Raw genomic sequence first — 21,071 nt, 5'->3', positions numbered from 1 at the left:
AGGAGGGGGGGAGGAGGAAGAAGAAGGAAGAAGAAAGAGGAGGAAGAGGAAGAAGGAAGAAGGAGAAGGAGAAAGAGAAGGAAGAAGAGAAAACCAGCTGCGATGAAGCTTAGTCCTACACTACTTGCTTGCCAGCATATGTGAGATCCTGGGTTCAATCACGAGTATCATGTTTTTTTGTTTGTTTATTTTTGAGGGAGGAGTCCTAAGGACATGAATATGCCAACCCTACATACAGAATATTAGTTGATCATGGATTAACTAAATCAGTTGGCAATAAACTTGGAAGAAATCCTTATCAAATTTCCCTACTAATCATTTTTATAAAAAACAAGTATCAGTAAAATCAACATATTAAAGATTTCTTTAAGAATAAACTGACCTTTGAAAACTAAATTTTAAATGTAGTCTACTGTTCACAAGTTATATCCAAGCATATATATTGTATACACGCATCTAAATTACCATTTTGCACTTTGGTTCTACCATCTACTAATATATCTGGATCAATTATTGTATTTTTATATTAAGAACATATACATTTACTTACACATTTATTAAAAAAGAGATAAGAGAAAAACAATGAGAACTAAGTTCAAGAGAACACTGACTTTGGGTAAAGAATTCTACAGAGTGTGATAAATCTTTAAACTAGTACTGTTGCTGTTGTAACTATAATTTACATTTAAACAACTAAAGTCAAAAGTAATCAATCTCATCACTGTGCTAATTTATTTTCATGATCTTCTTGAATAAAGAGTATGTTTCTTCTATAAATCAAAAGGGGTTAAGAATTAAGGTTGTACTTGTGGAAAAAGTAAAGTGCTGATCACTGAGTAAAATTAAAGGCGTTAATAAAAGGAATTTCACTTGAAGCTCCAGCTCTGGATGACTGACACATATGATATGTAATATGGACTTCTAGGGAATATTCTGTAACTAATTGCACCCACAATTATTTCTACTACACTTGATCTTAGCCAAAAGGCCGAGAAGCGATTCACAATTATTTCTACTTAACAGAATACTGATTTATTTTTATGTTTGACTAGGAAGGATAAAATTTATATTTTAAGCAACTCAGGAGTCAAAGGATGATCACTGTACTAAAGAGAAGTTCCACAGTGTTCATAGTATATCTATCCCATTATCACTACAGATGGGGATGAGAATGTGGAAACAAGAAAATGCTTGTCTCTACAGCTTTTCACCTTCCCTCTACCACCAAGAAAGGTGTTTTAGAACAACCCTGTCCTTAAGAACAACCTTTGTTTTTGAAAAATTAGCAAAGGATACTGAACAACAATTAAGTTTTCACTGACTATAGAAAACTTACTCAAAAGTTGCTCATACTTATTGTGACCATTTGTGATGTAGCTGGCATTATTTAAAATGCTTTACACACATAATCTAATTTATACTCATTAGCAACACTATTAATATTAACATCACCATTAGGTTCCAAAGAAGGAAAAATACCTGAGTAGTTGAATAACCAAATATTAAAGAGATAATGCAATAAGAGTTAGGGCTGAAATCTACCTAAAAGCCCAAGTTCTAGCCAGGCATGGTGGTGCACACCTATAACCCCAGCACTCCAGGAGGTAAAAGCAGGAAGATCACAAGTTCAAGCCCCTCTTGGGCAATTTAGCAATTTACTGGACCCTTGAAAAGGGCTGGCACTGTAGCTTAGTGTGAAGGCCCCAAGTTGAAATCATTCTCATTCATGTATCATTGTAAAATGTACAATAGATTAACATCTAACATCTACTTATAAATGTTTAAATGTCATTTACTAATAGCATAAAAAACAATTAACTGTTTTGATTAAACTTACGTTGTTAAGAATGAAGAGTCCTGGGCTGGGGATTTAGCTCAGTGGCACTGTGCCTGCCTTGCAAATAAATGCAAAGACAGGAGTTCCATCTCAGGAAGAAAGGAAGGGAGGGAGGGAAAGAGAAGGAAGGTAGGGAAGAAGTCCTTTGTCTCAGAGTCCCAAATTTTTCTGTATTTTTATTTGTTTCAAAATGTAGATAAATGGTGGCATATTCTATTTTTTTAAGTTCCTTTATTTTCAAATGATAGTATCTCTCAATAATTTGAAAAAAATATTTGAAAATTATGATGGAAGCAGCAGGACATTGGTTTCAAAAGGTACCAATAACAGCTAGTGAGCCTTACATTCCTTCATAAAGACTTCTTTTGGCAGTAATAAATCTGAAGACATTTAAACAGGTTTAACCTTCAGCCTCTGTAGAAAGTTTTCAACTTTACTCAGTAGCAATGAAATAAATACTAAGGTCATTCAAAAACCAAACTCAGTCACCAAATGCATATCCTACGATATCAGGACTTCATGCCAAGTTTTAAAACAAAACAATGTATCTAGATTCCAGGTACCTTTAGTGGAGCTCACCACAGTGTGATATGGCACTCTTCTTATATACCTTTACAAGAACATACACAAAGGAGAATTTTAAAATATATATAAAACTGAATCTTCTTACAAAAAATCTTCTTACAAATCAACAAAAAAATTTCAAATCCATGTCCAGGCATATCAGGAATAACTTTATTCCAAAGTCTTCAATACTTACATAATAAGGATGACTATGGAAAAATTTTAACAACCCATTCTATTATGAAGGTCTAGGCAAAATCCTGTATAGCTGACTTAAAGGAATTAAGCAAACATTTTATGGGGGAAAAGTTCCAATGATTTCAAAGTAACTTCTTGGACACTTCAGTAAACATGTATCATTCCCATTTCTGCATCACAAAAAAAATTTGCCAACATGTTCAACTTAAAAGCATCCTAATGATATCGCACACTTTTCTATTTCCTTACTATATTCATCAGCTGGATTCTACAATTAACGTGTTTTATCTGCTGTTATATATCTATACAACTTTTCCTTTTATCCACCAATCTCTTTTTGATACAATATTGACATTTCAAATCTAGTCACTCTAAGGACAGTTCACTGTTGACAAAAGATAAAACTTACACAGTGGGAAATACAAAGCTTACTGGCCCTATTTTTTTAATTTAACCCAATGCATAAATTGTGTAACTCATAACCCTCTCAACATCATTACTCCTGCCCTTTTCTCAATTTCTGTTCTCCATTTCCCTATCCTCAGAAGTAATCAATGATCTGACTTTTTTCACCACCGGTTTAGTATCTTATGTCATATAAATGTAATAATATAGTGTGTCCTTTTTTGTGTTTGACTCAGCACATCTCTGATATTCAACCATATTAACATATACAATGACAATTCATTTTTTTCAGTGCTATCGTCCATTACATGAAGAAATTGCCATTTGTTTAGTCACCCTTATACATGATAAACATCTAACCTGCTGCTAGGCTGTAACTATTGTGAGTAAAGCCACTACAAATATTCACATACACATGCTTTCATTTCTCCTGAGTAAACACCTAAAAGTAAATTTCTTCAGACAGTGGAAAGATGTATATTTGGTTTTATAGTAAACTGCCAGATCTTTTTTGAGAGTAATAATACCATGTTACACTTCTTCCTTCAATATACAAAAGTTCCTGCTTTCTTGACATCCTCACCATTTGGTACAGGAACTCTATTAAATTATATTTTGGGGATTGTGCAGTAGTATTTTCTTGTGGTTTCAACTTCCATTTTCCTAAAGATACCACACATTTTCATTTTCTTACTGGACCTCTGTATTATCTTTTCCTTTGTAAAGCATTCGATTTTTTTGTAAATTTTTAAAATCTGGTCATTTATCATTTTACTACTGAAATAAATAAATTCCTAATGAACTCTGGATATAAACCTCTTTTGGAAATTTGTTGGACAATTTTTTTTCTAGTCCGATTTGCTAATTCATTTTTCTCATATTCGTGAGATACTTTCATTCAATACTAATTAAGTCTAACTTATTAACTTCTTTCATGGTTATTGCTTTCAATATTCCGTAAAAAATACCTGTACTCCCAAGTTACAAATATATTCCCCTATGTTTACTCATGCAAACTTTATAGTTTTAGCCTCTCGATGAGAACTATAATTCATTTGGAATTAATTTTTTTGAGTGGTATAAGGAAGAATTAGGCTCATTCTTCCATTTGGATATGCAGCTATTCCAGTACTCCTTCCTCTCCTTCATTATTGGGCTGCCTTGGCATCTCTACCAAGTTTGTCTTATGCCATTTATCTATTTTTTAATGCGAGCATCATACTGTTTCATCATTAAGTCAGGTATTTAAGTCCTCTCAGTGTTGTGATGACTTCTCCGAGTCAGCAACTTAGTGATGTCATTCTATAATCTTTTGGCTCCCTCCCCTCTCTTGATGAACTCACCAAGTATTATAGTCATTGTTCCTCTGTACGTTACATGCCATTTTTACTGGCTACTTTAAGATTTTTCTCTTCATCAATTTAACTACAGTGCATCTAAGAATCGCTTCTCGGCCTTTTGGCTAAGATCAAGTGTATAGTGCATCTAAGTGTCATTGTATTTATCCTGCCTGAGTTTTAAAAGAAATCTCACTACACTTTTGATCTTTTGACTGCTGATAGTTTTCAAGTCACACCTTTTCTTCTTTCCCTTCTGCCTCAATCCTGGACAAGCTGGTAAGAAAGCCTACTCTCTCTCCTCTGGTGCTGGGGTAATTTCAAACCAGACAAGTCATGGCACATGCACAAATACAGAAACAGTTATCCCAGACTCCAGCCTCAACCCTTATCAACATAAAACCCCAAGCAAGTCTCTCATTACTGCTCAAGTTACTTTGGGATGAATCTGGAAGCTGCCTTGCTCTCCCCAGAAAGCCTCATTATGTGCTTAATAAATCTGTTCATGACCTGTATGTGTGGGTGGCAATGTAAGTCTCCCATCAAGGGTCCATTCCACATATAGTTGATACTTATTAAGAATCATGTAGTACACACAGTATTAAGCCCTTACACAACACAGTAAATCATTTAATCCTCAACAAATGGGATATTAGCAGCACAGAGATTAGATTAACATAGCTGAGGTCATACAGCTCGGAAGTAGCAGCAGCAGAGCTGCATTCTTAAATACTGTACTATTATTTTTCTTCCTTGTATAGATACAAAAAAAAAAAATGAGGGTTCTCATGCAATAGTAATTAGCAGTGGGTTCCTATGGAAGTCAAATGCCCAAAGGTTTATTCTCTTCCCTCCAGTCCACTCCACAAACTTCTCTGGATGGTTTGTCTGGGCAACTCTGACCCTCCAACCAAGATAGGCCTCTAGGTCTTCTCAAGACAAGGCAATTTCAAATATCCTATTAAAGTCTATTCAGTCCAGGAGATAAATTTCTGAATCTTTAACCATCACACTTTGAAAAGGCAGGCCATTCTCACTGTGCCTTTTCTTTACTGCTATAGGGGCAGCCCCAAATGGCCTATTTTTTTGGCTTTTTGGATAGAAGTCAGATGCCAGTCTATGTATCTTCTCAAGCCCCAGAAGACATGTCAAAGTGAAATCTTCTAAAGTTGCCCAATTTTGACAAAGGGAAGGGAAAATACAATCATATACACTACTTTCTCCAAGGAAGTCCTCATTGTGGGGTCTTTCTCCTAAGTTTTTATTTATACAGTCTAATGTGAGTGATGGATTTAAGTACAGCAACACTTGTCTGCAGAAATCCTTTTTGCCAGTCTTGCAGGAATGGCACAGCATCTCAATTATGAAACTAGGTCTTATACAACCTGTTCTCAGATTTTGGCACTCCGGATAAACACTGGAACATGCTCCACTTAATATTTTATTACAGTTCTAGTTCCATGTAAGATATAAGCAAGTAACAGGAGATCAACATTCCCAGTCCAACAAATAAGAGGGAAAAGAATTAAAAAAAAAAAAAAACCCCAAAAACACTTGTTTTAAGACAATGGAGTTATCAAAATAATGAGATCCAGGTGAATTACAACTGAAAAAAGTAAAGCCTTCTAGGTGCACAGACAACTACCTGCTACTTTCTCCCTTTGGGTCATTTGCAGAGTCTAGTTACAGGTTAAGGGACTAGGATTGGTCTGGGGAAAAAAATCCTATTCAAGAAAAGAACATGGCCAGAGATTTAGCTCAGTGATTCTGCTGCCTGCCTCGCAAGCACAAGGTCCTGAGTTCAATCCCCAGTACCAAAAAAAGAATAGGACATACAGTAGAACTGTCAACAATCCCATGAATCTCCTTCAAGGTATTAATCAGATTTTAAAACTGAGGCTAAAAAGCCAAACTTAACCTACCAAAGATTAGAAGTGAATTTCCTAGAGTTTTCGAGAATTAGGTGACACTATTATGCTTTCAAAATCCCAGGAGAAGCCAGGTATGGTGGTGCACATCTGTACTCCCAGCACTTGGGAGGCTGAGGCAGGAGGATCATTGTGAGACCAGCCTGGGCTACACAATGAGTTCCAGGTCAGTCTCAACTACACAGTGAGAACGTGTCTCAACACCCCCCCAAAACTTAAATAAATAAATAGATCCTAAGGGATCCCTTTTTTGTGGAAGAAGTATAAGCCAGGGCCAGACTAAGTCAAATTAAAATGGCAACTCATTCCCAACTCAATTCAATCCCTGATTATATCAAAGTGATCAGCCTCCTCTCTTTCTATCATCAGAAAAAACACTCTTGTGATGGCATCATTTGGAGCACCTATAATTGTTTTCATATATGAATCTCATACAAAATTATATGAAACATGACAAACTGACATGACATGTGAAGAGGCAAGAAAAGGCAAATGATGCAAGGATGAAATAATAACAGAAATAGTCCAACAGATGGCCCAGATTTTTTGAGTGGCAGACTTTAAATATTTTAAATATATTAAAGACCATTCAGGAAAATAAGACAACATAGGTAGAGAATTCAAAATAACTGAAATTAATACCAAAGAAACACAATGAAACTGAAACATGCATGAAGAAGTTATTAATAGTAGACTATGTATAGTACAAAAATAAAATCAGGAAATTCAAAAGGCAGGAAAATAAAAAATAACCAAATTTTGGGCTGGGGATTTAGCTCCGTGGTTCTACCACCTGCCTCGCAAGTGCAAGGTCCTGAGTTCGATCCCCGGTACCAAAAAAACTCAAAAAGAAAAAATACTCAAAGGACAGAGAAGAACATTTCAATTTTATTCCAAGCACAACAGAAGATATAAATATAGGATATCCAAAATTACAGTTTATTATGTTACATCTCTACAGGCTTCAAGTGGTACTCTTTTGGGTATCCTGGATGCTGGTTATCATTTATTTGCTTGAGTGGGAACCACACACACCTGGAAGTAATCTACTACAAGACACGAAGGGGCACGAGTAAATAGTATGGCTAAATGTTCCAAATAATTACGATCTTGCCAGAATGTACTTAGTCACCTAAGAATAAAGTGGGCAAGACAGAATGCTTTAAGGTTAGAAACAGGTCAAGGGAACTAAGAAGACAAAATATAGTGGTGACTATTATTTTCCAGAAGTCAATATATTAAATTAATGGGACAATAAAGATGCTGCTTTTTGCGTCAGGTGTTAAAAATTGAAATTACAGGGCCGAGGGATTTAGTTCAGTGGTTCTACCACCTGCCTCACATGCGCAAGGTCCTGAGTTCAATCCCCAGTAACAAATAAATAAATAAAAAATAAAAATACAAGGATGTGAGGGCAATTTGACTGCAACATATGTCACCCCACGGATCACCAGGGTTGATTTTGCTGATCTGGATGGCTAGGTAGGTGTCCCCTTCCTCTCTCACCACTCTGTGTGTCCCTCCCACACTCAAAGAGGATGACCGCCCCCAGCAGAGGAGGACTGTTTCCTTGGCAAGGGTATACAAGTAGCTGCGCTCCCCTGCTAGAATCTCCAAACAAGCTCTCAAGAATACAAAAAGTAAGCAGCTTTAATTTATATAGACAAGAATTAAATTGCCCGCAGGCATGGTAGCACATGCCTGTAATACCAGATGAGTTGGAGGATAGCCTGGGTACATAGTAAGTTCAAGGTCAGCCTGAACTACATAGCAAGACACTGTCTCAAAATAAAAAAATCCCTATTTAAACATTTAATTATGCTAGCTTTTAAGATAGAACATACTTTTGTATTTAAATACTAGGAAAAATTACAGGATTTTTTTAAAGGTACTCCACAGATGTAATAACAATTTAGCATACTGAACTTCTCTCCCAAGTTTCACGATTGAGGAACATTTTTAGATATGTGCTATATAAAACTAAGAAAATTCCCTATTTGTTAACATGAATACTGAATCTAATAAGAATGCTTTTTCCAGATTCATTAAAGTGATCAAATTCTTCTTAAATATGATTATGTGGTTATCTTAATAGATTTCCTGTAGCTGAATCATCCTCAGATGCCTGCCATTAACTATCTTGTCATGTTTTCCTGTTTTTTCTTTTTTAAATAAGCTCACTTTTTCATAGTTTCAGATATAAACTTATAACTTTTGCATCTATGTTTATAAGTGAGACTGGAAGAAATTTTTCTTCTATTATCCTTGTTCAACAGCTGTGGTTTGAGTTTGAAACATTTTCATAACTGGTGTTAAGGAAACCAAGGGTCAGGATTGGTTCTTTGCTACTATAAACAATAATGAAAGACATCAGAAATCTTTGAGTGTTCCTGTTTCCTTAGGATAAAAGATAAAAATATGCAATTATATGGCCAAATCACTACCTTAAGAAAGCCCTCATAACTTATGCTTATGAAAAACATTTTAAAATTTCTACACATATGTATAATAGTTATTATAAAACTACCACTTTGAACACTGCAGTAACCTGTTTTTAATTTTTGCAGAACTCCATTCCAAGTTTGGATTTTGCTTTATTATAAGCTAATATGCACCAAAAGCCATTTTTTCTTCTCACATCTGATTCTTTACTAAATATCAGTTGCCATTCTATTGCATGACTGAGTTGTCTCATGAAAATTTCCCTTAGTCTTAAAAATTTTTAGACAAAAAAGCCTCATGAAACTTAATGTTACTTAGCCTATTGCAGTTTGCCAGGTTCAGTTTTGTCCCTGAATTATTTTGTGTCACCACATACAATGGAAGGAAGGAAGCAGTAGTGATGTATATCTCGAACTGCAAACTTCTAAACCTTCAGATGTGGCAAGAGTAATTAGGTGAGAGGACTGGGAGGATTATAAAGCCAGAAATATTTCTCATTTAAACACATTCATGATAGGGTCATAATTCGTATGTCTCACTGTCAGGTGGCTCTAAACCACCACTGGTACACACGACTGTCCCAATGAGTGGCACCGGACAACCATGCATACATCACTAGGAGTTCAAGCCCCTAAGAACCTGATAATCTTATTTAATATTAGTGGGACAAAGAGAACAAGGGTAGAAATTGCTAAAAGTCAACAAAACACGTATTTTAGCTGAAAACACTTGCCTTTTAACTCAGAAATTTGTTTCTCATGTTCATCTATTGAGTTACTTGTATTTTTAAGTCTGAAAATCTTAAGGTATTAATACCTTACTTGCCATTTTAAGTAAGTGAGCTTCACTAAATCTATTTTATATCTCATTTAAAATTTTCTATTTAAACTGTTTGCATTTATCCATAACAAAGCTTTTTCTCTGCTACTCCCATATTTTACACTCTACATCTAAAATTTATTATGTCTAAGGACAGTTAATACTTAAGAGATAACTGCTCTCCTAAAAAGTTAGAAAATATATGGCACTCAACAACAGGGTAAGGAGTTGGTGACAGTCAACACTAAAAATCTACATCACACACACACCAAATTAGATAGGTAAACTTCAAACTTCAAGGAACTCTGGATTCTGAAAAACAAGGTAATGAGCAATGATTGCTTCATTAATTAGCTAAAAAAGTACAGAAAAAATATAATGAAGAAGCTTTAAAATATAAAGAGAAATTTTTAGAATATGCCACAGAATGAACGAAAAATAAGGAAAAGAAATGTGACTAAGTTGACCTTCACAGTATAAATACCCATGGAGTTACTTGTAATCACCAAGCTATTCACTACCTGCTATATCTCCTTGAAAGAGCTCTACCCTCTGGGTTCTCTGTGGGCCCAATGCTACAATGGCAATGTGAGCCCAAAATGGAACTGAGCAAAGCCACATTCCATCTCTGCACGGATCAATGAGCTCCCTTTGTTGAGATGCTAAGTGGTCTCCCTAACTCCATTTGCGACAGCCTCACTATTCTGTTTCCTCAATAAGAGTCAGATGCTGTTACTTGAAATTTAATCTGACGGCTGGGCTTCTGGACCTAAGCCTTTCCACTGTCTCCACACTACAGACACACTCAAGATGATTGTAAACCCCAAACACACCTGCTGTAATTCCAGACTACATTCAGAGTCACCCCTGGCATCTCTTGCAGCACCCCAAACTCTACACTCTAAAGATAACTCCTTCCTGAGAACCCTTGACCAATCTTCCTTGATCGCCACAATATTCATTCCACAGTGCCACTACTGACGAAACACACTTCTAAGTAATTCCACCTTTGCACCATCTAGACTTAACCCCAACAATATTCTTTTAAAGAGAAAGTTCCAATAAGCCTTCTCAGGATGTAGTTCCCTGAACATACCTGTTTCACAATATCATCACATTTTATACAATTTTTATTTTCTGTTTTAAAGTTTCTCTCCCTTATTGAAAGCAAACAACTCAAAAGCAAACCCCAGCAAGGACAATCTTATCAGTCATGCAGTGACCATTTAATAAACATTTCCTCAACTGAAATGCCACCACCCACACAATGAAAGATTAACACAGCTTAAGTTATTCTTAGCCAATTCACTATGAAGACATGCCAGTTCTGCTTATGTTTTGGAGTCCATTCACTTTACTGCTAACACAGCCCTCTTTCATCTCCATTATTCTGCATGTAGACTACTTTCACAGCACCCTAGCTGACTTTTCTGGTAGCATCCAACCTACCCCCCGTCTCTCTCTGACACACACACACACACACACACACACACACACAATACCCTATGGTATCTTTCTCTAGCAGCCAGTGATATTGGTAAAATGAAAAAAAAAATTTTAAATCCTTTAAAACATGGGATTTTTAAAAATTCATTTAAAAATCCTTTTTTAGACCAACATTTAACTCCCATAGCACCTTACAATGACCTGATTAGATTCCTACCATGTTTTGTACTCTACCTTCTTTTAAATATTCCAAGAAGAGAAGCTATTTTCCACCTCAGAGTCACTATATATGCTGGCTCTCTCCTCTGCCTAGAAGATTCTTCAGCTAGATCCAGATCCGCAAAAAACTCACCTCAAGCATCAAAATCCTAAAGCTTTTTTCATCCTTTAGGCGTTACCTATCATATTGCCACATCTGTTGTGTTTGTGTTAGATCTGTTTACTTGTTTAGCGTATCTATCCCTTAGGAGGGCAGGAAATTTTTGCTTTATCATCCTTGTGTCTAGAAAGAGCCTCACATATATAGCAGGTAATTCCACACAAAAGAATAACCCAAGAAAGGTGACCTATTTAAAATACACATGAAACAAGTAAGGTAACAAATGGATAATTAGCCTACCAAACAAGGTAGGAAACAGTCTACTCTACTGTGAGCATTTCCAAGTAGACAAGCTTGCATCACTGGGATCTGTTATTGTTAAGCATCAGGAATGTGTTTATCAAAGTTCACTAGACAAAAGTAGAACAGTTTCACATGCTTTACGCAAGCCCACATATGATATTGCATTCATTTTAGAGAATTCTTTATTTTTGACACTCAAAAAAACCCTGTAATGCACACAGAAAACAAATATATTTAAAAACCATTGGCCACTTCATTTTTTCAAAAATCTACTTTATAGGGGTACTCATCTGCAAATCATCAAATTTATACTCAAAACTTCAACTTCTTTAGTACCAGGTCCTTCCAATATAAGAGGTCAGTCTTTCCGATAGATTCTGACTATTACATACATTTAAGAAGTTGCCTCACATACTGTTCTTTCTTGGAAACAACAATGCAACTCAAAGCCAAGAAATATATAACATTCATTAAAAAGTCAGAAGTCTCTTGCAGCTCCTTACTGACTCAAGTTTTCAGTGAGAGAGTAAAAAACTATCGGTCACTACCTACCAGTAATAGTTTTAAATCTTTATTCAAACATCATTCCATCACAGAAATGAGAAATATACAAACTTGGGCAATGAAGATTAAAATAACTATTTCTAAATATCTTCTATTTTGCTTGAGGAAACCTCATTGCTCAAGAAAATGGTTTGTAAAATAAACAAGCCAACTAGTAAAAAAAATTAATATGACAGGTTAAACAGTCATATTTCAATAATCACTATTTACAGGTGACCTGAAAGTAACAAAAAGTGAACAGTTTTTCTTGAGGTTTGTAAAGGCAATTTTCAACAGCAGATCATCAAACTTCAGATCAAGCAACTTACCTTGGTATAGTAACACATTTAGTATTACAATTTTGAGTAGTGATGGCTTTCTCAAGCTCATCTAATCGTCCTGTTTTCTTTAGCTTCTTCACGAGACTTTTCACTGCTTTCTCACACCACTTTTCTTCCTGTCCATTCTGCTCTCCTCCGCCTGCTCCTCCAGACCCACCAGCTGATTTCTTCCATCCTAAAAGTCTCTTCACGACTGGTGGAGTGAATGGCAAGATGGACGACATGCTCTTACTAAAGGGAACAATCCGCACTATAGAAAGAGCTTCTTGAATCTATCCTAGAAAAGATAATTTAAAGACTAACTTTAAAATCGAGGAATGACTTCAATATATTATAGAAAGCAAACTACAAGACAACATAGAAATTCAAATTACTACTTTCACCTTAAACTTTCTGACATTCTGTTTTCTGCTCATGGAAATGTTGATTTTACTTATTTAAATGAATTGTGGTAACAAACCTTTCTAAAGACAAGACAGTGTTACAGGGACTCAAGTCTTGAAGCAAGTTTTCCTCATTTTTAGAACTTCAATCTATCCTTAAAAGATTTAACAAAATTACATCAAAAAATTACAGGTCCACTCTCCCCAATTTAAGTTTTCATGATTGAAGAAGTATCACAAAGCAAAATCAGAAGATACATAAAGAGAAAGGCATCAAGTGTGAAGTAAACTACAAGATTTTTTTTTTTATGAAAGAGTCTGTAGAGAATACTCAGTTCATTTTTACATGTCCTTGACAGGATCCTTATCCTCAGCCTCTTTTTTAACTTATTACAATTTCATTTATATCTAAGTAGTAACACACATAGTGAGAGCAAAGTTCCTCTTCCTTCAATATAAAATTCTTTAAAATATTTTCACTATTTAAGGTTATAATGGTAACCTGAAATATCAAATACTGATATTAATCTATAGATTTTCCAGTGGGAAATAAGGATTTATTTCCCTTGTACTCCTTACTTCTCCTTCCTCCTGCCACAAAATAATTATCACTCAATTGCATTTAAATAACTATGTACATAATATTGTTATCATTAGTAAAATATGTAAGTGTATTTCTTTTTGTATTCTCCATTTTTTTCATTTAGCTTTCTATGCCTCTATCACAAATTCTTTCTGCATCCTTCAACTTAATTTTCCACGTAGTGAAAAACTCCCATACAGTATTATCAGAAATCAGCTAGATTATTCATGGAGCACTCACATCCTAAAGTCTTATATCTGCCCACTCCAAACTGCTCTGACCCAAGGCATACTGTTATCCTATTTAATATTTTTGTCTTTGTTATCTGAATCCATTTTTTCAACGAATATGTTCATTCTTGAGAAAGATATGGGAGATAATGTAGAAATCTTTCCAACTACTACACTGGAAATCATTTTTATTCACAATGCTATTAATTTTTTTTGTTTTTGTACCAGGGATCAAACTTGGGTCCTTGCGCTAACAAGGTAGGTGGAGGCACCTGAGCTAAATCCCCAGCCCCTGCTATTTACTTTTTTTTTCAAACAACACTACTACTTCTACTTACTGTAATGATCAAAATGTGGTTCTATCATAATTTTTCTTAAGCAAAATAAAGCAAATCCTAGATAATGTCATTTTATTTCCATAGAATTTGGTATCCATCTATTAAAACTATGGAAATCTTTCCCAATCATTTTCATAACCCGGAATCACCCATTACCCCAAATTTGCCTAGCTAATTCAAAAATCTCATTTTACAGTTGGTTTGAGTCTGGATCCAAAAGAAAGTCTAGACAGTTAATTTATATATTATGCCTAAGTCTTTTTTTAATCTGGAGCAGTCCTTCCTCTACTTCTTTTCCCCGCTCATGAAATTGAGGAAAACATGGTCAGCTGGTCTCTAGATAATCTTATATCCTAGAGTTGTCTGGTTTCCTTCTGGTGTCATAAACTTCTCTATCTTATATAATAGAGATTAGCTCTACATACAATTAGATTCTATTTCAACTTGATTGTATTTCTTATGTGGTTCACACTGCATCAGATATCCACAGGCCAATAATGTTTGGCTGCCCACATTAACAGTGCTAAGAATGATCGGCTGGTGATACAGAAAGCACAAGTTTGTGTATAAAAAACTTCCTCTATCATCCTTTCCATTCAATATTTTCATCTAATAATTATCACCGCCCTTAATCTATTATTTTTATTAAGGTTATTTTCTAATTCTATTCCCTCCATATTTGTTAGCTTTAATTCTTTTACAAAGAACTTTTCCTCATCAATCAGGGCTATGTATTTAATCCTAAAACAGTTTCTTAAGCGAAGTTAGGTTAAATGTTTAAGTCTTTCATTTTAATTTCAGGGATTTTCTGATTTGTTTCCTGAGGCTGCTATAACAAATTACCACAAACTTGATGGCTTAAACAACAGATTTATTCTCTTATAGCGGTGGGGCCAGAAATCTAACACAGAGAGTAGACAAAGCCACTCTTCTTATGGAAACTCTAGATGAGATAGTTCCTTACCTCTAGAAGCTTTTGTTGGCTGCTCAACATTCCTTGGGCTTCTTTGGCTTGTGGCTATACTCCTATCTCTATCTCTGTCTGTACATCATTTTCTCTTCTCTGTGTATCCTTTGTCATTGGCTTTATTGCCACCTATGGTAATCCAGAACAATCTCACTTCAAGATTCTTAGCAACTACATCTGCAAAAACCCATTTCCCAAATAAAATTACAGGTTCCTGGGATTAACACACAGACTTACCTTTCAGAGGGTTCACCATTCAGTGTACTATAAATCTATGGTTGATATTTTTTTCTTTTGTTTGGCACTGAATATTTTGAGTTTTGTACAGATGTATGATCACCTATTTGCATTACATTACAAAATACATATAATTTCAAATAATGTCAATAGTGCTTCTAAAACTAAGATTACTGAATAAAGTTAAAGACTTATTTACAACTCTAACAAAGGATGATTAAAATTCTGTATTGTGTTGTAACACCTGAAATAACTATTTTCTAAGTAGGGTTGTCACCAATTCAGGTAGAATTAGTTGTGTCTTTAATTTTCAAGCTTTTATTGTGGTTTAATATTATACTGAATATGTAATATATTTATAGGATTCTAAAGTCAACCTATACAACAAAGTATACTCTATTCAGAGAAACCTCTTCTCTATTTGCTACTCTATTTCCTTCTTTCCCCCCAAAAAGAACCATTTTCATAAAGTTGTTGGCTTTGTCTATTCAGTATTTTACAACCATGTATGTACCCATCTATCCACATTCCCACCTTTTTCCTATATAGAAGTAGCAAACTATATAAAATGCTATTGTATTCCTTGATTTTTTTCACTAATTTTATTTCCTGTAGTTATTCCTTATCAGTTCACACAGAATTAGCCAAGCTCCTCAGTTTCCTAGCATCTGCTGCAGATGCTCTAAGTCCCATGTAACTCTTACTTCTGATCTTTCAATTGGGATTTAAACCATTTTTTCCCCTCTCAAAGCTTGAGTATTTTCTTGTTATCTGTGGTTATAAAATTTCATACTACCATGACTATCTGTTTTTTTTCTTTACTTTTCTGTGTACTTTTCAGATCCTAAATCCTGACAATCTTTTTTTGCTTTTGTTTGTTTTGAGACAAGGCCTCACTATGTAGTTTAGACTGCCCTAAGACTCACTGTGTAGCGCAGGCTGGTCTCGAATTCCGGGCTATCCTCCTGCCTCTGCCTCTGCCTCAGCCTCCCACAAGTGCTGGGATTGCAGGTGTGTACCACCATGCCAGGTAATCCCAAGAATCTTATTTTCACTATTTTTATTATTTTCTTCTCTCTTTGCTCTCCAGTCCTTTACACAGGAACTTAAGACACTTTCTGGTACCACTATGTCAATGAGCACATTCCTGTGATTTACATCCCAAAACACAGGTAACCTCTTTCTCATTTTCTCTCCCACTTTTTCTTAGCCCTTCAAAACTGTTTACATTTTGAGATATACAAGGAAAGAAAATACATATATGTTCAATCTGCCATATTTAATAAAGAACATTCTTTTCAGAAATCGAAGGTGTGGCCAGATGTGGTGGAGCACACCTGTAATCCCAGCAATTGGGAGGCTAAAGCAGGAGGATCCCCTGGAGTTCGAGGCCAGCCTCACTACAATGGAAGACCCTGCCACAAAAAACAAACAAACCAATAACAACAACAAGGGCCGGAAATTTAGCTCAGTGGTTCTGCAGCCTGCCTCGCAAGCACAAGGATCCGAGTTTGATCCCCAGTATCAAAAAAACAAAAACAAAACAAAACAAATAAACAAAACAATAACAACAACAAAATCGAAGATTCCTATAGTCTTCATATTTTAAGAACAACAAAATAAATAAATAAATAATAAAAAACACCAAATGCTAAAATCTTGGCTTAAGTATATCTTTATAAAAACGATGCTTACATTTTCATTTTGGTCCTAAATAAACAATTTTAATGATCTGACAATATATAAATACATTTCCAATATATTTTAAGTAATTAAAATATATTGTAATAGAATAATTTACAAAGAACTCAGTAGTTTTCAGAAATTAGATACTAAGATTAATTTCTAATCTAGCCAATCTGCATTTCCACTCTAATATCTCTGTAATCCTAGTGTTCTCGTTTAAAAAAAAATACGTTCACCTGAGACTCCATGCTAAACAAAAGGGAACAGAAGAATGAATAACAGTAATTTATTCATCTTTTCAGGATGGTCAAAGACTAATGAAGAAAAGTTCTATGATTAAAATATATACAACAACCTAAGAGAAAGTATAATAAGCAGTATGGGTACATAAAAAAGAACCCCTTGCTGTGCTGCCTTAGCTGGCCTCAAAGTGTCTTCCAGCCTCAGTCTCTACAGTAGCTGGGACTAATGCCCTGTGGCACTTTGCCTGGCTAATCTTAATTTTTGGCACAGATGTCAGTTTTTCCTGATGAAACATTTAAGCTTCCTTTAAGGCTACATGCTACTTATTCATTCCTTCTTGAATTCAACATTTTTAACGTTATCTATTAAGCCTGTACTTACCTGTTTATTATTCTCAATCCTACTTTGTTCTGTACGTGGAAACAGCTTTTGGTTGGGAAGGTAGAAAGAATACTGTAGCAAGGGAATGAATGACACTGGAAAGACAGGAACGGCAGGTGAAATATCTAACTGCAGAGACATCAACTTTCAGAAAATAGTAGTACACTGAAGCAAGAAGACTTACTAGGAAGATTACAAGGACAGAACTTAAAGATGAAGAAAAAGTTAAGAATTAAAATATAACTGAGCAAAAGATGAAGTACTGGAGAAACATTGTTATTTCAATCAAGCTAAATCTGATGTACCTGTAAAATCTCCACATCATTGAGGCCAATAAGCAGAAATAGGCAGTCCTGGAATAAGCAGTTTTAAAGATCTAACTGGAGTGGTAACAGAATGGAGAATTGGAAAGCGGAAAATATTACATGTGAAAGAGTTACAAGAGAGATGTTAAGAAGACCTGTGAAGAAGCAGGTGACCATGAAGAGATAGATGCTTTGAGTGCAAAGGACAATTAACAGCTAACACATCATGATCACACAAGTTTTCAGTGCCAATACTTCTGACTGAGCACAATGTTAGAGCACAAGTTCTTAGTCACAACAATACACTCTATGTAATCTGGAGATAATGTGGATAACTAAAAAGGACCACCATTAAATCTTGAGCTCCTTATACAATCAAGGTTAGTTGTGCCTGAAAATAAATTCATCAGACAGCGAGATTAGAATGATGCACCTAGCTTCAGATACTCAGCTAAACTATCTACAAACTCAAAATCTGCTATTTCACACCCACATGATTCAATTCAGACCAGCCACATTCTACAGTTCTGGTATAACTAACTTGGTTTGTCCCTGTTCTAAGGTGAGTCTCCGGAGGGCCTTCATTTGAAAGAATAGCCAAGTCTTTATCGTCTTACTACCTACATACCATAAGAAACTGATAGTTGCTTTTAAAAGAATTCTGAATTTAGCTCTTCAGCCTCTGAGGCTAGACAGCATCAAACTCTGGAAAATGACTAGAGGAGGAAAACTGGTGTGTAAGATGAAAATCATCAATGTGTACTCACTACTTCCTCTCAACTCTCACCTGTTGTTTGTTCTCAAGGTTGCTCTCCTACCCCTAGTGAATCTTTATCTCAATGTCACAGAACTAGAAGGAATCTCAATCTCCTTTTCTGAGATTGTAGTTTATCTCTTCTGCCCAAACTGGGCAATGGAATTTAACAAATAAACTGAAGAGGGGGGTTTCTCTGTTTAAAGGTCCCTCATATTTCCAATTTCACACTCAAGCCCTAGGCTCCAGCCTAAAGGCTTCCTCTAGTCCACGTCCTGAAAAAAGAATGCCCAGCAATCAGCTGCACATCTTCTCAGCTTACTCCTTAAAGATTTCCTCAATGTAGAATTTTACTTCCTTTAATCATTAGTCCCAGTTTTCTATCTTTAAATACATAATTTCTGTAAATTACCTGGTTTTAGTTGCTTTACTAAGTCTTGACCTACTAAGAAATACATGATACCTTGAAAAATTTCTTCATTCCATTTCAATGGTAAATTTTCCCCAACTAGGAACCTGCAAGTTAAAATAATTTAACATACATGATTTTAATTTCAAACTAAGAGATAAGACCATTTAACCATTTGAAGACAGGAGTCAATATTTAAGAATGGAAAACATTTAGAAAGGTAGCTCTGAGAAACCCTATGGAAAAATCAACCAACTTGAAAGAAATTTTATCAGATATATATTATCAAACTGTATAGTAATAAAAAGTACTCCATAAAAAAGCCTACGACCTAGTGGATTCACCACTGAATTCTACAAAAACTTCAGGGAAGATCTATAATCCTCAAACTCTAAAATGAAATTAAAAAGGCAAGAGTATTACACTGTCAACTCATTCCAAGAAGCTAGCATTAGCTTGACTCCAAAACCAGACAAAGACCCAACTAAAAAAGAAAATTGCAGGCCAATCTCTTTAATGAACATAGATGCAAGTATCCCCAACAAAATACTAGCAAACAGAATGTGACAAATCATTAAAAAGATCATCTATCATTATCAAGTAGGTTTCATCCAAGGTTCAACATGCACAAATCGATAAATGTAATATATCACATAAACAGAAGCAAGGACAAAAATCACATGATCATCTCAATTGACGCAGAAAAGCCTTTGACAAAAACCCAACAGTTATTCACGATAAAAACCCTGAAGAAAATAAGTATAGAAGAAAATTATCTCAATTTGATAAAAGCTATTTATGGCCAACCTGCCAACAATATATTAAATGGGGGAAAAAATGTAAGTTTTTCCTCTAAAATCAGCAACAAGACAAGGATGTCTGCTATCACCACTCCTCCATACTGATGAAGTACTTGAAACTTTAGCCAGGACAATCAGGCAAGGGAATGAAATATAAGGGATACATATAAGAAAGGAAGAAATCCAACTACTCGTATTCACAGATGACATGGAGACCAAAAAAATTCCAAGACTGCTAGAATTAATAAATTCGGCACAAGCTGGGCGTCATGGCGCACACCTGTAATCCCAGCACTTGGGAGGCTGAGGCAGGAGGATCGCTGTGAGTTCGAGACCAGCCTGTGCTACATAGTGAGTTCCAGGTCAGTCTCTACTGCAAAGTGAGACCCTGTCTCCAAAACCAAAACAAAACAAAAAATTCAGCACAGTAGCAGAATACAAAATGAATAGATAAAATTCAATAGCACTCCTGTCTACCAATAATAAACCCTCCAAAAAGGAAAACAACAGTATTCATAGTGGCTTCAAGAAAAGTAATTATTCAGGAATTAACCTAATCAAGGAATTGAAAGACCTCTATAAGGAAAGCTAGATTACTCTGAAAAAGGAGATTAAAAAAGGACATTAGAAATGGGAAGATATCATTTGTTCCAACAGACAGAACCAATACTGTCAAAATGATCCTATTTCTTTTTTTTTTTTTTTTTTTTATTATATTCAGGAAAACCTAATCAAGGAATTGAAAGACCTCTATAAGGAAAGCTAGATTACTCTGAAAAAGGAGATTAAAAAAGGACATTAGAAATGGGAAGATATCATTTGTTCCAACAGACAGAACCAATACTGTCAAAATGTGAAACCCATCCCACCTTCCCTACACCTTTAGCTCCTTTCTTCCCATTTCTAAATGTCAGTAATCTTATTAGGATCTTACATATTATTGCAGATTATTCACACCAGGGAAACTATTCGGTATTTACACATGTGTGACTTATGTATTTCACTTAGGAGTATATCTTCAATATGTATCCATTTTCCTATGAATGAATCTATTCTCTCGCTCTTTATGGCTGAGTAATATTCCATTTTATAGAAAAACCACAACTTCTTTATCCAGTTTCCAACGGATGGGCAAATAGGTTGTTTCCAAGATATTTAAATTCCAACACTATATTTCACAGAACTAGAAAAAAGAATTCAAAAATTCATTTGGAACCACAAGAGACCTAGAATAGCAAAAGCCATTATAGGCAACAGTCACATGGCACCAGGT

General features: G+C 35.2%; 1 protein-coding gene across 3 annotated transcripts in view; it reads right to left on the bottom strand.

Annotated features, from left to right (window-relative positions):
• The window catches only part of Smad2 (SMAD family member 2), a 97,023-nt gene that overhangs the window by 38,094 nt on the left and 37,858 nt on the right, over positions 1–21,071 (bottom strand). Inside the window, exons 1-3 of one of the 3 annotated variants that reach the window (XM_010621667.2) lie at positions 17,531–17,761; positions 14,981–15,112; positions 12,471–12,759 (exon numbers count right to left, since the gene is read on the bottom strand). In XM_010621667.2, the coding sequence (XP_010619969.1) occupies positions 12,471–12,706 (236 nt within the window). In that variant the 5' untranslated portion in view covers positions 12,707–12,759; positions 14,981–15,112; positions 17,531–17,761. Of the gene's footprint in view, positions 1–12,470; positions 12,760–14,980; positions 15,113–17,530; positions 17,762–21,071 lie in introns of those variants that run through there. The other 2 variants (XM_010621668.3, XM_033757348.1) reach the window with 2 other exon arrangements.

This window comes from Fukomys damarensis, unplaced genomic scaffold, assembly GCF_012274545.1.
Source record: "Fukomys damarensis isolate Sample0158 unplaced genomic scaffold, DMR_v1.0_HiC HiC_scaffold_30, whole genome shotgun sequence".
Classification (NCBI taxonomy): Eukaryota; Metazoa; Chordata; class Mammalia; order Rodentia; family Bathyergidae; genus Fukomys; species Fukomys damarensis.
Note: the sequence above shows the minus strand (reverse complement) of the source record. Positions and strands in the feature narration are given on the sequence as shown.